Source organism: Lissotriton helveticus, chromosome 1_1 (genome assembly GCF_964261635.1).
Source record: "Lissotriton helveticus chromosome 1_1, aLisHel1.1, whole genome shotgun sequence".
Classification (NCBI taxonomy): domain Eukaryota; kingdom Metazoa; phylum Chordata; class Amphibia; order Caudata; family Salamandridae; genus Lissotriton; species Lissotriton helveticus.
Window position 1 is genome coordinate 1,943,721,545 of NC_136057.1, and position 20,356 is coordinate 1,943,741,900.

At 46.0% G+C, this 20,356-nt stretch overlaps 1 protein-coding gene across 1 annotated transcript in view; it reads right to left on the reverse strand.

Moving 5' to 3' along the window:
• The window catches only part of AXDND1 (axonemal dynein light chain domain containing 1), a 532,992-nt gene that overhangs the window by 105,811 nt on the left and 406,825 nt on the right, over positions 1 to 20,356 (reverse strand). Inside the window, exon 23 of the mRNA XM_078643748.1 lies at positions 20,048 to 20,227. Coding sequence (XP_078499874.1) covers positions 20,048 to 20,227 — 180 coding nt within the window. The remainder of the gene's footprint in view (positions 1 to 20,047; positions 20,228 to 20,356) is intronic.

Sequence of the window (20,356 nt, forward strand, 5' to 3'; positions counted from 1 at the left end):
GGAAAGATCCCATAGTGACCACCTGGGTCCTTTCTGCCAGAAAAGAGGCCAGGAGTTTCTTGGCCTTTTGTTGAACACCCATATTCTCGACACGGTCGATCAAGGTGGTATGATCAACCGTGTCGAAGGCTGCTGACAAGTCAAGCAGTATAGGAAATGCTGTTCCCCCAGTGTCCCGGATAGATCTAATATCATCCGCGGCTTTGATCAGGGCCGTCTCCGTCCCGTGATATTGACGAAAGCCGAACTGGGAGTCATCAAGCAGGTGGTGTTCCTCTATAAAGGCTGAGAGTTGGTAGTTCAATGCTTTTTCGGCGATTTTCGCCAAGGCTGAGAGGCTAGCAATTGGCCGGTAGCTCTTGAGTTCATCCATGTCAAGATTCGGTTTTTTAAGCAAAGGTTTTATGAGTGTTTTTTTTAAAGTAAGTGGATAGGTGCCTGTTCTTATCATGGTATTACAAATCGTGGTGATAGCAGGAAGAACCACTTCAATGACCGGGAGTAGTACTTTAAAGGGACATGGGTCAAGAGCAGAGGCCGATTTAATGGAGGACATGATGGCCTTGATCTGAGATGTAGAGACATCCGCAAACTGGAGGAGTGAAGGGCCAGTTCTGGGGATACAACCCGAGTTGGAAGAGGTTTTAGAGGTGGTTTTAGCACAGTTGGCAAAAGTTGCATAGATGTCATTGACTTTGCTATAAAAGAAGTTAGCCAGAGCATCGCAGAGCAGTTGGGAGGGGGGTGGATGTAAATTGGGCGAATAGCCTGCTAGCTGTTTGGTGGTTTCATACAAAGCCTTATTAGAGTTTTTAGATAGTTCGATTCTTTCACAGTAGAACTTAGTCTTGGCCTCGGTGATCATCGTTTTATATTTAGCCACCATTTCTTTGTATTTGGTTTTGGCCTCTTCGGAGTAGTCTCTTCGCCAATACCTCTCTTTGCTCCTACACAGTTGTTTCTGTGTCCTTAAGGCCTCGGAGTACCAGGGGGCTGATGGAGCAGATCTATTGCGAGATCGTTGTTTAGCCTGAACCAGAGCGGTGGTCGCGGAACCCACCCACTCATTGAATTGAGTAATGGCAGTATTAGGATCAGGTGAAAGGAGAGGATTGGAGATGGTCAGGAGTGATTCTAGACTGGAGGTATTGATGTCATTCCATGCAAGAAACGACTGGCGAAGGTTAGCACTTGACACAGGAGCACCAGTGTCGTGAGTGGTCAGTGAAGCCAATATGACATGATGGTCCGTCTAGGTTAGGGGAAGGATTTGGGTGACATGAAGGTCCTCCAAATTGGTAAAAATACCATCAAGTATATGGCCCCCTTCGTGAGTGAAAGATTTTACCAGCAAAGGGAGGCCGAAAGTTGTCATATCTGCTAGAAGAGCAGCCGTGTCATTGTCTTCAAGTTTATCGAAATGAAAATTGAAGTCGCCTAGGACAGTAAAAGAGCTGTCGAGGGCTGACACTTCCAGGACGGAACTGATGTCGGAGACAAATCCGGACCTATGCCCTGGAGGTCGATAAAGGAGGATGCCTTTAAAGTTAACAGAGGGCGTCAGTTTAATGGAGAATTGTAGAGCTTCACAAGAGGGGAGCAGGATCGTGTTAGTTCTAACCGCATATAAGTCGCGAGCAATAATTGCTATCCCACCACCTTTCTTACACTGTCTATCCAATCTATAGATAGAGAAGCCATTGGGAACAGCGATTACAAGGTCCGGGTCGGATGAATTGTCCATCCAGGTTTCTGTCATGAATAATAAATCTAGTTTTTTGTCCTCTATTAGTTCAAATATTTCCTGTCGGTGCTTACCGAGCGATCGGACATTAATAAGGGCGATCGAGTATGATTTCACTGTTTTATTAGGGTTATGTAGAGAGTGTTTCAAATACAATATGATTTTGATATTTCCTTATTCTCTACAGTTTATAAAATAACTAAATAAGACCTAACACATGCTTCTAAACCCTGCTTGTTTAGGCCAAATACCACAAAACTGTGAGCAAAAGGAAGAAGAAACAATATTTTAGTGACATCCCTTAACACAAAACTCAAGCAGAATAATGTTAGCCCAGTCTTTCGTGCTGCTACCTTGTATGGCTGGTGGTGGTGGTACTGGTGGTGGCAGTAGTGGTGGTGATATTGGTGGTGGTGTTAGTGGTGATATTGGTGGTATTTGTGGTGGTGGTGGTATTGATGGTGGTGGGATTGGTGGAGGTGGTATGTGGCGGTGGCATTTGTATTGGTTGTGGTGGTGGTACTGGATTGGTGGTGGTGGTATTGGTGGTATTGTTGGTGCTGGTACTGGTGTTGGTGGTATGAGTGGTGGTGGTGGTATTGGTGGCTGTATTGGTGGTGGTATTGGTGATGGTGGCACGGGTATTGGTGGTGGTGGTATTGGAGGTGGTGGTGGTATTGGTGGTTGGTGGTGGTATTGGTGATGATGGTATTGATGGTGGTAGTATTGGTAGTGGTAGTGGTGGTATTGGTGGTGGCATTAGTGGTGGTATTGGTGGTGGTGGTGATAGTGGTGGTGGTATTGGTGGTGGTGTTGCTGGTGTTGGTGGTATTGGTGGTGCTGGAATTGGTGGTGCTGGAATTGGTGGTGGTGGTATTGGTAGTGATGGTATTGGTAGTGGTGGTATAGATGGTGGTGGTATTGGTGGTGGTGGTACTGGTGATGGTATTGGTGATGGAATTGGTGGTAGTATTGGTGGTATTTTTGGTGGTATTGGTGGTGGTATTGGTATTAGTGGTGGTGGTAGTATTGGTGGTGGTGGTAATGATGGTGGTGGTGGTATTGGTGGTGGTATTAGTGTTGGTATTTGTGGTAGTATTGTTGGTGGTGGTGGTATTGGTGGTGTGGTAATGGTATTGGTGGAGGTGGTATTGGTGGTGGTGGCACTGGTATAGGCTGTGGTATTGGTTGTAGTGGTATTGGTGGTGGTGGTATTGGTGGTGATGGTTTTGGTGATGGTGGTGGTATTGGTGGTGGTGGTATTGGTGATGGTGCTATTGGTGGTGGTGGTGGTATTGGATTGGTGTTGGTATTGGTGGTGGTTGTATTAGTGATGGTGGTGGTATTGGTGGTGGTGGCAACAGTGGTGGTATTGGTGGAATTGGTGGTGGTGGTATTGGTGGTGGTGGTATTGGTGGTGGTGGTATTGGCGGGTGTGGTATTGGATTGGTGATATTGGTGGTGGTGGTATTGGTTGAGGTATTGGTGGTGGTGGTATTGGTGGTGGTACTGGTGGAGGTGGTATTGGTGGTGGTGGTGTTGGTGGTGGCACTGGATTGGTGTATTGGTGGTTGTGGTATTGATGGTGGTGGTATTGTTGGTGCTGGTATTCGTGGTGCTGGTATCGGTGGTGGTGGTACTGGTGTTGGTATTGGTGGTGGTATTGGAGGTGGTGGTGGTATTAGAGGTGGTGGTATTGGTGGTGGGGATACTGGTATTGGTGGTGGTATTGGTAGTGGTATTGGTGGTGGTATTGGTGGTGGTGGTATTGGTGGTGGTGGTATTGGTGGTGGTGGTATTGGTGATGGTGGTACTGATGGTGGTATTGGTGGTGGTAGTATCAATGGTGGTATTGGGGGTGGTAGTGGTATTGGTGGTGGTGGCATTATTGGTGGTGGTGGTATTGGTGGTGTTGCTGGTGGTGGTGGAATTGGGGGTGGTGGTATTGGTGGTGGTAGTATTGGTGGTAGCGGTGATGGTATACGTGATGGTATTAGTGGTGGTGGTGGTATTGGTTGAGGTGGTATTGGTGATGGTATTGGTGGTAGGGTGGTATTGGTGGTGATATTGGTGGTGGTGGTGGTATTGGTGGTGGTATTAGTGGTGGTATTGGTGGTGGTACCAGTGGTAGTACTGGTGGTGGTTGTGGTATTGGTGGTTGTATTGCTGGTGTGGTATTTGGGGTGGTGGTATTCGTGGAGGTGGTATTAGTGGTGGTGGCATTGGTATTGGTGATGGTATTTGTATTGGTTGTATGGTGGTACTGGATTGGTGGTGGTGGTGGTATTGGAGGTGGTGGTGGTGGTACTGGCATTGGTGGTGGTGGTGGTGATATTGGAGGAGGTGGTGGTGGTATTGGTGATGGTGGTTTTTATGGTGGTATTGGTGGTGGTGGTATTGAAGGTGGTAGTATTGGTGGCCGTGGTATTGGTCGTGGTATTGGTGGTGGTGGTATTAGTGGTGGTATTGGTGGTAGTGGTGGTGGAATTGGTGGTGGTATTGGTGGTGGTATTGGTAGTGGTGGTATTAGTAGTGGTATTGGTGGTGGAATTCGTAGTGGTATTGGTGGTGGTATTGGTGTTGGTATTAGTGGTGGTGGTGGTATTGGTAGTGATGGTATTGGTGGTGGTATTGGTGGTTTTGGTGGTGGTGGTATTGGTGATGGTATTGGTGGTGGTATTGGTGGTGGTGGTGGTATTGGTGGTGATATTGGTGGTGGTATTAGTGGTGGTGGTATTGGTGGTGGTGGTATTGGTGGTGTGGTATTGGTGGAGGTGGTATTGGTGGTGCTGATATTGGCGGTGGTATTGGTTTTGGTGGTGGTACTGGATTTGTGGTATTTGTGGTGGGATTGGTGGTGGTATTGGTGTGGTGGTATTGTTGGTGCTGGTATTCGTGGTGGTGGTATCAGAGGTGGTGGTATTGGTGGTAGTGGTAGTGGTAGTGATGGTATTGGTGGTGGTGGTATTGGTGATATTGGTGGTAGGGTGGTATTGGTGGTATTGGTGGTGATGGTATTGGTGGTGGTATTAGTGGTGGTATGGGTGGTGGTACGAGTGGTAGTATTGGTGGTGGTTGTATTGGTGGTGTGGTATTGGTGGTGGTGATATTTGTGGAGGTGGTATTGGTGGTGATGGTATTTGTATTGGTTGTGGTGGTGGTACTGGATTTGTGGTGGTGGTATTGGTGGTGGTGGTATTGGTGGCGGTGGTATTGGATGTGGTGGTATTGGCGGTATTGGTGGAGGTGGTATTGGTGGTGGTATTGGTGGTGGTGGTATTGATGGTGGTGGTATTGGTGGAGGTGGTATTGGTGATGGTATTGGTGATGGTATTGGTGGTGGTATTGGTGGTGGTATTGGTGGTGGTGGTGGTGGTATTGGTGGTGGTGGTGGTGGTATTGGTGGTGGCAGTGGTGGTACTGGTGATGGTATTAGTGGTGGTGGTATTGGTTGTGGTGGTATTGCTGTTGGTGGCATTGATTATATTGGTGGTAGGGTGGTGGTATTGGTGGTATTGGTGGTGGTGGTAGTATTGGTGGTGATGGTATTGGTGGTGGTGGTATTGTTGGTGGTAGTGGTGGTACGAGTGGTAGTATTGATGGTGGTGGTGATATTTGTAGAGGTGGTATTGGTGGTGGTGGCATTGGTGATGGTATTTGTATTGGGTGTGGTGGTGGTGGTGGTACTGGATTGGTGGTGGTGGTATTGGTGATGGTGTTACTGATATTGGAGGTGGTGGTATTGGTGGTGGTGGTATTGGAGGTGGTGGTGGTGGTATTGGAGGTGGTGGTGGTGGTATTGGTGGTGGTGGTATTGGAGGTGGTGGTATTGGTGATGGTGGTGGTACTGATGGTAGTATTGGTGGTGGTGGCATTAGTGGTGGTACTAGTATTGGTGTTGGTACTGGTATTGGTGGTAGTGGTGGTGTTGCTGGTGGTGGTTCTGGTGGTCATGGAATTGGAGGTGGTATTGGTGGTGGTATTGGTAGTGGCAGTGGTGGAATTGGTGGTGGTATTGGTGGTGGTATTAGTGGTGGTATTGGTGGTGAGGGTGCAATTGGTGGTGGTGGTATTGGTGAAGATGGTATTGGTAGTGGTGATATTGACAGTGGCACTGGCATTGGTTGTGGTGGTTGTACTGAATTGGTGGTGATAGTATTGGTAGTGGCATTGGTGGTATTGGTGGTGGTATTAGTGTTGGTGGTATTGGTTTTGGTATTAGTGGTGGTGGTATTGGTAGTGGTGGTATTGGTGGTGGTGGTATTGGTGGTGGTTTTGGTGGTGGTGGTATTGGTATTGGTGATATTGGCCGAGGTAATATTGGTAGTAGTGGTTTTGGTGATGGTATTGGTGGTGGTGGTATTGGTGATGGTATTGGTATTGGTGGTTGGATGGTATTGGTGGTGGTGGTGATATTGGTAGTCCTATTGGTGGTGGTATTAGTGGTGGTATTAGTGGTGGTATTGGTGGTGGTATTGGTGGTGAGGGTGCAATTGGTGGTGGTGGTATTGGTGGAGGTGGTATTGGTGGTGGTGATATTGGCAGTGGCACTGGCATTGGTTGAGGTGGTTGTACTGGATTGGTGATGGTATTGGTAGTGGCATTGGTGGTGGTATTAGTGGTGGTGGTATTAGTGGTAGTGGTATTTGTGGTGGTATTGGTAGTGGTGGTAGTGGTGGTTTTGGTGGTGGTGGTGGTTTTGTTGATGGTATTGGTGGTTTTGGTGGTGGTATTGGTGGGGGTGGTATTGGCTGTAATGGTGGTGGTGGTATTGGTGGTGGGGTGATATTGGTGATGGTATTAGTGGTGGTATTAGTGGTGGCATTGGTGGTGGAGGTGGCATTGGTGGTTGAGGTGGTATTGGTGGTGGTGCAATTGGTGGTGGTGGTGGTATTAGTGAAGGTGGCATTGGTGGTGGTGGTATTGGCGGTGGCATTGGTATTGATTGTGGTGGTTGTACTGGATTGGTGGTGGTACTGGATTGGTCGTGGTGGTATTGGTGGTGGTGGTATTGGTGGTGATGGTATTGGTGGTGATCTTATTGGTGATGGTGGTGTTGGTGGTGGTATTGGTGTTGGTGGTATTGGTGGTGAGTGTATTGTGATGGTGGCATTGGTATTGGCGGTGGTATTGGATTGGTGGTGATATTGGCAGTGGTATTGGTGGTGGTATTGGTGGTGGTATTTGTGGTGGTAGTTGTATTGGTGGTGGTGATAGTGATGATGGCATTGGTGGTGGTGATGGTGGTATTGGTAGTGGTGGTATTGGTGGTGGTTTTGCTGGTGGTAGAATTGGTGGTGGTGGTATTGCTGGTGGTGGCATTGGTGGTGGTAGTTGTGATGGTGGTATTGGTGGTGGTATTGGTGGTGGGTGTTTTGGTGGAATTGGTATTGGCGGTGGTATTGGATTGGTGGTGGCATTGGCAGTGGTATTGGTGGTGGTATTGGTTGTGGTATTGGTGGTGGTAGTGGTATTGGTGGTGGTGGTATTGGTGGTGGAATTGATGGTAGTGGTGGAGGTGGTGGTATTGATGGTGGTGTTGGTATTGGTGGTGGTAGTGTTGTTGTTAATAAAACAAGCTTTTGAAAACAACCTGTCAGGTGGCTTTAGTACAGATGACATGTAACCCAGATGTTCTGTTGTCAGCTTCAGCCCATTAGCACAGGATTATGTGCTACCTGGAATTCACATGACTTATTTGCTGATCCTTTCTAAATCCATTTTACTTAGGGGGTTGAAACCGACACAAGATAATGCAGGGTTAAAGTGATTGAAAGTGGGTGCTGTGTTATGGGGGCGGACGTGGTGCTTAAAAAACACAAGCGGTTTCAGCTGAAGCAGAGCATGTCCAGTCTGCAGTAAGAGAAACTCAATAAAGTAAATAGTGCTTACCGACTAAATAACAGGTCCCGTGTAACAACCGAAGTAAAGGGGCGAGTCGCCATGGGAGGTTACAAATGAAGACAAGGCCATACTAAGGAGGGACTAACAAGTCTATTAACGAAACTGAAGGCAGCATTTACGAAATACAATGAGATAAGCCAATGAAAAATATGGGAGCTGCCGCTAGGCTCGACCTCAAAATGACTCCTTTACTCTCTTTTTCTTTCATTGAATGACATTGAGGGCATATTTACAAAGAAGTGGCGGAGCGTGACATTAGTCTCCTTGGCTTAACCACACGTTCCGCCACTTCTGAAAGGCTGGGATGCACCATATTTACAAGCATATGGTGGAGCCCTGAGTTTCCCCCTGCGCTGTTGCTAAGTTTAGCAGCCTAGCACCAACGCAGGCACCCTTGCACCATAGTGCGAAGGAAGATTGTTTATGTGCAGGACGGTCCCCCTTCCTGCACATAAACAATCTTTTATGTGTTCTGCTTAATGCAGTACACACAGAAGTTGCAAAATTGATTTTTTTTTTTTAAATGATTGTTTATGTGCAGGAAGGTGGACCTTCCTGTACGTAAAGAATCATTGGCTTTTTGCTATTTTTTTGTGTGCAGCACATATGAAAACAGCGAAAATGAGGAGAAATGAAACACTTAATTCTGGTGCTGCCTCCTATTTACGCCTCCCTTGTAAATAGAGGGCAGCGTCAGAATCAATGGGTGTTGCGGTGGAATGCCCACAGCAAACCCATTGCCCTCCTCTTTCACGCTTCATGAAAGGGGGCCTTATTTACAAGGCAGTGTAAAGCCATGTTAGGTGACTTAACGCTGCCTTGTAAATAGGGCGAGGCCCCTATCGCCATCAAATCACTGAAAGTGACATTGTGGTGGCGATAGGGACTTGTAAATATGCCCCTTAGCTTGTGGTTGTGCAGGTGTTTTTTCAGTGTTTATATGTTTGCACTGGTGTTAGCGATTTCCCTTTCAGTAGGGTTTCATCAGTTATTATAGGTTTATGGTAGCTTACCTATAATTCTAAAGTATAGTATGACCTGTCATTGTATAGTATGATATAGTATGGTCTGTCAGTGTATATAAGGGCACTCGTAGGCTTACAGAGACTAATGAAGCCTTTGAGGAGTTCATGTCCTCCAGGATAATGGTGGTAAATACATCTAAAACTTTTACCATGGTTTTTAGGGCTAATCAAAAACAATCTAGAACTTTTTTTATTGATGATACCCCTATTGTTACACTAAATTCTTTATAGCTATTTGGGAGTCTTGGTTACACGCAGTGGTTCATGGGCCCAACAGATTCTAAATACTATAACTAAAATGAGTAGAGTTTCACAAGGGATTTTACATTTTTCTCTAAATTAGGCAGCTGGCCCATTAGGGAAATGACTGATATCTACAAAGCAAGAGGGGTGACCTCCGCAACATACGGGCTGTTCTATGGGGTTACGCCCCTAGCACGGCTTTGCGAGTTGCGAAAAATTGATTTTTAAAAGGATTATTATGTTTTCCTTCTTCTCTCTCAACTACGATTGTTCACCAGGAGGTCAGCTTGCAGCCTTTAGAAGATAAACTTTTGGTAAGACCTTTGTTATTGTGGTTTTCTCTATGGACAACAGAGGAAACTAGCCTTACCAGAGTAATTATACTGGACTGCTTAACCATGGATATCGTTTCATGTATTACTTATTTAGCTTATATTAATTCATCTTTTAGTAGGTTGTTTAATTTGCCTAATTGGTCATACCCTGCCTAGGTGTTATCGCTAAGAGGATGATTAAAAAATGGCCTCCACTCTAGCACCAAGAAACTGTGTGATGAACGTGCGCTTGATAAATATATTTAACATAACATAAAGAAAGTTTTTTTCAGTGTAGATCTGCCTTGCGAACGGCTGACGAGAGAACAAAATCGTCAGTCGCTCTTTATATGTCATTCTATCTAGGAAGGTGGAAATAGTTATTTATCTTGTGTTACAAATGGGAAACAGCGTTTACAGCACTTACAATGCACTACTATTACAATGTGGTTGGTACAACGACTGCGTTGTTAGTACACAATGCATTTACATTGCCAGTCATTACAACGACTTGACCTGGGGGCGTTGAGGTATTGGAAATGAATTCCAACACCTTCCCTACTGTTGCGCAAACTGGAGTAGGAATAGTAATTAATACTATTCCTAAGTTCAGTGTACCCCCTAGTGCAAGTCGTTGTAATGACTTGCGATGTAATTGCATTGAATACTATCAATGCGGTCGTTGTAACGACCGCGTAGTAAAAGCAAGCAATGTAATACATCGCGATGTAGTGAGCCATATTTTATTGAGTCATTAAGATTTTTTAAATTGTATTTATTTTTATTTTTTTATTGTTCCAAGACCTTTATTGAAAGTGTATGTTAACGAAACACAGCTTGGTGCCTACAACCTTGATCAGGCCGGCAGCGTTGTGATCCGTAAAGCATGTGGCATGTAAATAATCTTCATAGACAGCACAGAAATACACAGCAAGTCGCCTACAACCACTACGGGACGGCCGCGTCAACAATAATATATGGTCTTGGTATTTTACTTTTTCAAATACGGAACAAACATCAACCAAACTGGATCATTCCACTACCGCGCTCCCCACCCAGTCGACAGTACTTCGTGAAGTGAACTGCGGCGCCGTTGTGCCATTGAAACAATAGTAATGATAATAGGCTTTTAACGTAACTTTCAGAAAAGACATTCAATCAGCTGCGTGTGCATTCAGGTAGGTCGTCAGGTACACCCAATAGTTTTTAGGTCGGGCCCTAGGTGGCAACATTTCTTCATAAGTACATAGCGTGTCCTGGCAGTAAGACATATCCCTCAGCCACTGTTTGACCGATGGTACATTGGTACTCTCCCAGCACATTGAGATTCTGCGTTTAGCCAACAGCAAGGCCACCGCACAGAACTTAGCTTTGTGGCCTTCACTTTTCCCAGTAGACCCAGGAGACAGCAGCGAACAGTACATTCAATGGCAACCCCCACCATTTCAGACAATACAGTTACTACTTCTGTCCAATAGTGTTGAACCCTCGCACAATGCCATGCTAAATGGACAAAGTCAGCTTGGTCGTAGCCACACCGTTTGCATCGTGCTTCATCCCGCAAACCATATTTATGCAATTGAACCGGGGTATAATATGCCTGGTGTAGGTACTTAAAATGTATAATCCGCAAATTACCATTAGGTGTGAGCAGTTTAGTCAGCGTGCAAGCAGTCTCCCAGTCTTTGTCTGTGAGGGGGACCTCCAGAACTAGGTTCCAACGTTCCTGAGCTCTGGTAGCCCTCTGGCCTATTTCCGTCTGTGCCATTGCGTAGAGTCGAGATACTAAGTGTCTGGTGTTCGGGGCTGTCAGGACGAGTTGTAGTGTATCTAGAGTAGGTGGTTCATCAGGAAAGGTAGGGTAATGTTGTCTAATCGCACCTTTCAGCCTGTGGAATGTGAATTGAAATAATAACGTTGGGTTCTGTATATAGTCCAAGTCCTGTACCGTGAGCAATACTCCATCTTTATATAGGTCACCCATTGAGACTATCCCCACTCGATTTAGTAGATCCATACCCACGGTTTCAGCCGTAACTGACAAATTGGGATGGTGGTGGAGCGGTAAAGCAGGAGCGTAGAGTGGCATTTTGTGTGCCAGTTTACCTAACCGTCTCCATGCTGCAGTCGTGGTGTCAATTGAATTAATGTCCTTGTTGTGGAGAGGAGGTCTATCATGTGTGATGATGGCATCCAGTGGGACAGGCCTAGCGTCGCCCTCCTCAATAGCTACGTGGGTCAAATATGGAGTTGGATGGTACCAAAAGTTGGCATAGTGTGCTTGGGCGCATAGGTAGTATAATAACAAGTCTGGTACCCCCCACCCTCCCATGGAGTATGGTAATGTTAATACAGCTAGTGCGATACATGCTTGCTTACCTGCCCAAATCAGATTCAACACCAGCGTAGTTATACGCTTGAAAACTTCCCTTGGTGGCTGAATGGGGAAATTGTTGAAGAGGTAGAGGAGTTTAGGAAGCACTACCATCTTAACAATCGCTATGCGGTCAGCCAGCGATAGCGGGAGCTGTATCCACCTCTTAACTTTGTCCTCTAGGGTGTCTATTACTTTTCCATAATTCGTCCTAATTACTATTTCTGGGTCCCTATGGAACCAAATCCCCAGGTAGCGTACGGGATCTGTCTGCCACTCCAATGGGTATTCTATTGCATGCGGCAGTGTAGTGTCTGTTAGTGGGAATATCAAGGATTTGTCCCAATTTATCTGTAGTCCCGAGAACCCCCCAAATTTAATAAATGTACGCAAGAGGGGGTCCAGATTTTTCACGGCGTCACGAACATATAGGAGCATGTCGTCTGCATAAAGGGAAATATGCAAGGGTCTGCTTGGGAATTGGAGTGCTAGGTGATGGTTCTTCTGCCGAACTGTGCAGGCCAGTGGTTCCAGGGCGATGGCAAATAGGAGAGGGGATAGCGGGCAGCCCTGTCTGGTCCCACGTTCTATATTAAAGGCATCCGAGACATAACCATTGATTTTAACTCTGGCCGTAGGTTGCGTGTACAATAACTGGATCCATTGAATAAATATTAGAGGGAAGCCCATCCTGTGGAGTATTGTAATTAGATAGGACCATTCAATGGAATCAAATGCCTTTGCGGCGTCCAGCATAACCGCTACAGCTTTCGTGGTCAGTGACATGTAATGTGAGACTGCAAAAAGTGTCCTAGTGTTGTGTGCGGTGTTTCTGGAGGGTATGAAACCCAACTGGTCCAGGAGGACCAAGTTCGGCATGAGCGGTTGTAATCGCGTAGAGAGAATTTTTGCGAGAATTTTTGAATCCACATTCAGCAAAGACAGTGGACGATATGAGTTACATTCATCAGGATCTTTACCTGGTTTAAGAAGCGCTATGAGTAGGGCCTGACGCACGTAGATGGTAGTATCTGGGTGTCATGCGCGGCCCCGAACATAGCAACAAGCCGAGGCGCTAGGATATCTTTGTACGTTTTGTAGAATTCACAGGTGAATCCGTCAGGACCCGGGGCCTTGCCATTCGGCAATGATTGGATCACCTCCGTCACTTCCTCCACAGTGACAGGCAGAGATAAATATTGCCTTTGTGCGTCGGAGAGCCATGCAATGGCGACGTCCTCCAGATAATGGAGCGTTTCTTGCTGCGTGGCCACCGGCCGTGATTTATACAAGTCACTGTAGTTTTGGACAAAGCACTGCAGTATACCCTGTTGATCCGTGTGTATCCTCCCATCTTCCCCTTTAATCTGCGTTATAATGTGGGTTTTACGGCCGGCACAGATTTTAGCCGCCAGTATCCTCCCGTGACGCCCACCCTCTCTGTACGCTCTGGCTATGTGGTTTTTACTCAAATATTTAATTTCATCAGCTGCAAATGCTTGATGTTCAGGTAGTGTGTCTCTAATTTCACTAAGGATAGAGGGCTGTGGCGTTATTTCATACTGATGTTCTAACCTACTGAGTTTGGATTCGCAACGAGACAGCTGTGTTCTGATATCACGCAATATCCCTGCCGATGTGCAGATGCAGACACCGCATATTGTGGCTTTAAACGCCTCCCATAAGAGGCCAGCATCGTCGGTGGATGTTTCATTTAGTTGAAAGTAAGCGCCGCAGCATTGAACCTCCAGCTGTATGGTGGTGGTGTGTAGTTAGGAATTTGTAGGGACAGCTTGATAGGGTTGTGGTCTGAAAGCGTCTTGGGCATGTGTGTAATCGTCCTGGTCCACAACAGTAGGTCATCAGACCCCTGCCAGTAGTCTTAGCGTGACCAGCTGCCATGTGCCGCCGACGCATGCGTCGCCTCTCTGACTCCTGGGTTACGTGCCCTCCAGATATCTTTGATATTTAAATCTAAAAGTATGTCGTGTAGTTTGGCCCGGGCCCGTGTATGGTGTTCCGTCGTGTTGTCTGATCTGTCCAGACTATCATCAAGAGCGATATTTAGGTCACCACCCCAAAGCAAAGTGTGCATATCCTCAGTGTGGAGCTGTTGCCATACCTCGTGATAAAAGTCAGGTTCATCAGTGTTTGGGCCGTATGTGTTAACTAGTGTCAGTCGCCGACCTCGTATCCTACCCCTGAGTATAATGTAGCGATCATTCGTGTCTAGTGTTGTTGTGTCAATTCTGAAGTTCGTACCTTTCCTAACCAGAATGGAGACCCCTCTAGAGTACGATGAGTATTTGGAGCAGTGAATAGTTTCTGCCCATCTCCTTCCCACCTGTGCATGTGAGTGCGGAGCATCGTGTGTTTCCTGGAACATAACAATGTCAATGTGCCACCTGTTCAGGCATGTAAATATCTGACGTATCTTTTTGGGATTTGCATACCCTCTTACATTCCAAGTGAGCAAATGTAACGTTTGTGTAGCTAACGTAGGCTCAGTCATGGGGCCCAATAGTGTGATCCGTGAACGTTCTTTGTCTCATCCTGACAAAATCTCCTCATGATAGTCAACACATATTGCACATAGGCACCATATTGAAAACAACATACATTTTTCGATTGGATGTAGGCAGCGCATCTTAAGTAGTCTGATCCATGAGCTAAAACAGTGACCCTCCTGTCCCACCCCCCTCCCACAACAGCAGCACAATCCTGCTGATGCCACACCCCAGTTAAACACCCCAATTTCATAGAACTTTCGCGGGGATCACCCATTGGGGGGTCCGCCTGGACAACACGTCTCCATCCGAATTAACGGATGTGGACGGACTACGCTATCAAATAGTGTCCTAAGTAATATACCAAACTATACCATGGTAGCAATTAACAGTGCATTTCAAAGAGCCCATACATATCACAGCATCCTGCAAGGCGTGCAACTTACACTAGCGCTCATGGCATTACACGTGAGACAGTGTGCAAGCAATCTAACCTGAGGTGGAGCAGATGCTGTGCCAGATGCAATGGCGGTAGAGCGGACACGCCACAGCACATCCAAAGGCGCGAACATCCGATCACGTGTAAAGAGGACCAATTTTGCAAAACACATTCACATGAATGGCAGCCATAGTCGCCTCTTATCTAAGTGGCAGCATCGTACCCAAACAGTTCCCCCCAACCTATTATAATTACAAGGACATGAGGCACAGGTCTGTCAATTTCCCAGAATTTGCACAGAGAGAACACAGCATCAGCATGTTAAAGCAGATTCACCCTGTACCCGTAGCGTAATGAAACTAGTGTGTGGAGCAAACGGAGATATACATGAAGGCAGTCACAACGCAATGTCTCTGAGGCATGGTCTCTAGGACAACCAGCGCTACATCCGTAGTTACATCTATACCTTCCTAGTCCATGCAATGACCGTTCTTCACCCAGGTCCAATCTCCAGTCATCTCTGTGAGGTAGGGGATACACACCCACCTATTATAATAAAGTTATGTGCTAAGGTCCTGCACACTTCAGGCAATATAGTACCCACTGCATATCGAGACAGTTTAACTTCATGTACGCTTATAAAGACATGTGTACTATTGCCTGGTAACGTTTCAGAAAGTGGACTTACCACTGGTAGGGTGCCCAGGTAGCAGGTATAACAGACAGGGCAGTTCCTACCAGATCGCCTGGGACAGCCGTGATTATCAGTGATACCGACAGTGTCTGTTTTCAGCAGAGCTTCAATCCTCGTCATGTTCCTGCTCTCCTCTGTTCTTCCGGGCGGCCACAATGGTTTTGATGAATTCGTGCGCTGCCCTTGGTGTGGTGAGCATCGTTGATTTGCCATTCCAGGTTACCTTCAGACGCGCCGGGTACAACATAGCATATTCTATTTTTAAATCACGTAGTGTGGTTTTTGTTGTGTTAAATTCTTTGCGGGCCTGTTGCACCGCCATCGTGTAATCAGGATAGAATTCCAGTCGGTTGTTCTGGAAGGTGAGGTCTTTATGCTCGCGAGCCATCCGCAATATAGCATCCCTGTCGCGATAATTCAATATGCGTGCAACTATTGGCCTGGGTGGTGTGCCTGGCGGGGGACGTGGTGCCAGGGTACGGTGAGCTCTCTCCACGATGAATACCGGTGATAGTGCGTCTTTGCCAAACAGTGTCAGACAGAGTTACTCCACATACATCTCCATTTTGCCCGTGTTTGTGGATTCTGGCACACCTGCGATGCGTACATTGTTGCGACGTGACCTGGCTTCCAAATCCTCCGACTTGGACCTTATTACTTCCAGTATTTTTTCGAAAACAGCGCATTTAGATGTGCTCGTGCGTGCTTCATCCTCCACCGCCGATATTCTGGTTTCAGCCTCATCTAGCCTTTCGCCATGCTTGTCCATCTTTGCTGCCATATTATCCACGCGGCAGGTGAGGTGGTCCAGCTTACCGTTCAAGTCCTGGAGGGTGGACTGGATGGCTTTCAGAATGGATTCCATCCCCTGCGTCGTGCTCTCCCCCGTGTCTGTCTCCGTGTCCGAATGTGACGCAGGTGTCCGTGTCGTCCTGCGTTGCTCGAAGTTGAGCTTAGTTTGCTGCCTGTCCGGATTCCCCATCTTGGAACGGCAACCGTCGCTATGGTCCGCAATCCGGCGCAGTATGACACAGCACTCGAATGATGGCAGGACACTATCCCCGTTATGTGTTTAACAGTGGTAATGCGAACTAGACGTCACCCTCCGCGGTGGAGCTGTAGCTATGTGAGCACGTGCACCACAGCCCTCAATTACAACGCCGCCGGTGTAACTGGGTCCATACCGCTGTGATAGGACTGTGCTTCCAGAACGCGTGCACAGGATGAAATGCGTACACTTGTGCCCGAAGACACGCCTCAGTAGGGAAGCTGTTGGAGCTTGTGTCATGCGTTTCGCACCATCCAATGACCACGCCACAACGGCGGTGAGGCTAGATGTCACATAGGCAGTTTTATCAGACTTGGCAGGCAAGAGATACCGTGCTTCCCACAAAATACACCACCATGAGATGTTTCGTGAATCTAACAGCCTTATAACGGAGGTGGTGGAGCTCGTTTGTGCAACGCTCCGCTGTTGCTCCAAGAATCAGGTGTGTCACAGTGTCACAGCAGGGGTGGCATAAAGCAATTCGACGTGTGCACTGTAGTGACTTTGTGCGTGGACTCTGATGCGTTTAATCATCCCCGGCTCATTCTCCAGCCAGTCGGAGAGAGTCGACAGGGAAATGGGCAGAGTGTCGTTAATAGGCGTTCTTAGGTAGCGATGCAGCCACTACCACAGTTGTTCAGTATCTGCAGGTTCCGCATTATCACGGTGATATGATGCGGTATACACAGCAGCGTAGGTCATCATGTTGCATATCACATATATCGCACTGTACGTTATGGGCGCCGCCATTTTACATCTTATTAGAGCGCCATAGCCGTGTCTCCGTTTGAATCAGCCCGTACAGAGGCTATTATTAGCATTCGGGCAGCAGAATGCATAGGGAGATCGTGCCACCCACCATCCACTGTGGAGTAAATAGTGCGCAGATATGAGGGCATGCGTCCACCTCAGGAGTGCAGAATTACGGGCCGTTATTAGCGCAGGGAGCCGCCATTTTGTCGTTCTTCGTGTAGACAAGCATTGCCCACCACTACTGAAATGTCTCAATTTCGCAGGCATGTAGATCACAACATCTCCGTAAAATAAGCGGCTATGCTACTACAGCCTTAGGCGTTTCTCCGGTGGGTCTCGGACAGGCGGCAGTTAACCCTTGCGAGCCGAGTTGGTTGCGGGCGCCATCTTACCCGGTCTATGAAAGTTCCTGGCCAGCAGGTCCGAGGCGAGTTGCTCCGCGCATATCAGCAGATGTGGCCTCAAGTAGCTCTCATTAATCGCCCTGCATATTCCGCTCGTGGATCTTGTACTGCAACACCGATGTCAAGTGTTAGAAACGGTATAAAACTCGTGATTTCCAGTCCGTCCGGCGGAGCTGCCTTTTCAGCCAGCCATCGCGCAGTGCGCCCTCTAGCGCCCCCCTAAATTGTATTTATTATATGCTTCATCTACTTTTATGGCTGTGTTTACTAGCCGAATAAAGTTTTATGAACCGAACAGAACAGAATCTGTCATAGCATGGTATAGTCTGTCGCTGTATGATATGGTATGCCACGTCATTTTTTTACAGTATAGTATGGCCTGTCATTGCATAATATAGAATAGTATGATACGGTGTGGCATGGCCTACCATTGTATTATATGGTTATGGTTTGGAATAGCCTGTATTGTATGCTATATTGTATTGTGTGGTGAGTTACTATAGGGCACTGGTTACAGTTACTTGAGATAACCCTAACTGGTGATTTTCATTGGTTTTAAAATGGTATGTTTTAACTGACATTTTGTACCTAACTATAATGTTACATTAACCTTTTTCTGTGAATTGCCAAGGTTTTTTAAATGCGAAGTAAAGATGTTATCATCATACCTAACTATATTGTCACTTTAAACTTTTTTTTTTAATGTAAAGTCATATTTTATTACCATAAGTAAAGCCAACCCCACCCCGCGCAGGGCCTTTGGACATGAGCAGCATGGGGTTGGCTGCAGGGCCTGACTCTCAAACCCCCAAGAGTGCGCCCGGTTGACTAGGTGATGTTAGAATATAACGGAGGTGAGAACACCAAAATATAAAAGGTGAAGGGGTCAACATATCAAGATATATAAAGCATGCCTATTGTCTTTGTCAAAAAATTACTAATAATTATAGTCACATCTATGTGTCATTAATTCACACAGTGCAATGTTTAATAAAAGGCAGTTCTTATAGAAACAGCGACCTAACAATAACCACCCAGTGATAGATATATATATAAGTATATATATATATAAGTATATATATATATATATATATATATATATATATATATATATATATATATATATATATATATATATATATATATCTATATATCTATATATCTATATATATATATATATATATATATATCCCTGAGAAGGACTTTTTGCCACTAAAAGGTTTGGTACATTTTTCCTTTTATTATACACCAGCAATAAGCTCTTCGCCAACAGCGAAGGGCTATTTTTTTTACCCTTTCCCTTTTTTTCTAAACACCATTACCAGCTCATGTCAGTGAGTAATGTATTAATTATATCAGTTTTGCCAATATCTCTAAGGAGTTGGATATAGGAGTAATATGGACTTTAAAGTCTCACTTACAGGCAGCCGGTATTTAGCTTTTGTACAAGATCTATTGTGGACAATCCCAATATTTAAAGTGGGTTTTGGGTCAATCCTTTTTCTTACTATTGGTTGGCTTTCTTGTCAAACCCATTAGCTAGCATCTTATGCAATGGCTTTTATTTCTCTACTTGTTATCTCCTCGATTTGAGCATAGCCTTTGCCATCCTTTTGATTGGATGACATGTATCCTTACGCTGCTTACATTCAGAGAAATTCTTTTTATTTCAGAACTCCATATGAGTGCATGTATATTTCTCCTCTCTCCCTCCTATGCTGTTTCTCCCCTCAAATCTCAGCCCCACGTTTCCATGTTGTTTTCCTCCCCCCACCATGAAGCTCATTGGTTGCTTCGCACATCCCTCCCAGTCTGGTTTATTTTTAATTTTTTAACATTCCCCTAGTTCCTCCCTTGCTGCCCAGCTCCCTGCTGCTCCGCAAATCCCCCATTCCCTCCTGTCCTGTTCTGGCGCTCACCTCTCTACCCCGCCATCACCTCCAGGGCTCCTCTGCCCCTCACAATGGCGATCTATTGTAAAACAATTTATTTTTAGGAAGGCCCAGCAGCTCAAATTTGCAACCAGCCAGCCCCCTTCTCGTTTCTTTTTTTCAATTTACCGCACCAAGTCTGGTGTCTGCCCTATTGGAACTGTAAATTAAAAGTGAAAAATTAAAAAAAGCCACATGATGGAATACTGGACATGCACAAAGATATGTCAAAAGGCTGGAATGACTTGGCTTTGTTTTTGCTGATACTGTTCCTTATAAGCACACAAGCTTTTTTCCCCTTTTTGCACAGGCAGAACAGAAGTAGCACAAAACATTGACAAAGCCAAAAGGTGATTGTTCTTTATTGTATTTTGAATTCTGGTTCCTCCCTTAGCATGACCTACTCACACACTGGGGTGTCTGCGTGGTAGTTGGGCCTGAGTTCAGTTTCCCCAAATATGTGTTGGCCCCCTTTTGTGTATATGTATATCTTTACTTCTGACGCGCATCTCAAAGGCCATGGAGAAGATTTAGAGAAGCTGATACCATCACCAGCTACATTTAGTTGTTGACTGGGAAAATAAAGGACTAGTTCGTTTCCCATGGTAATCAGCATGTACCTTTCAAAAGAATGGATGCCACAAACCACCTTGTCACAAAAGCTTACCTCGATGGAGACCAGGACTTCCTCTGCCTCCAGGGACTTCTTCTTGATGTTGGCATCATGACCAATAATGTTCATAAAATCTGTAGTCGGTGGTTGGTCTTTAGTGGGGTTTTGGGATAATGGTTCACGAAAGGTTTGTAGAAAAGAAGAAACTGGTTTAGTTTTTCCCTCTGGGCCAACCTGAAGGAGAAGAGAAATAACAACAATAAGCCACACATCACAAAATGCAAGTGCCAGCTAGTGCCCAGCAACAGAGCCTCAAAACAACTCAGACAACAGGCACAGAATCCCAGCAGATGCCACAGACTC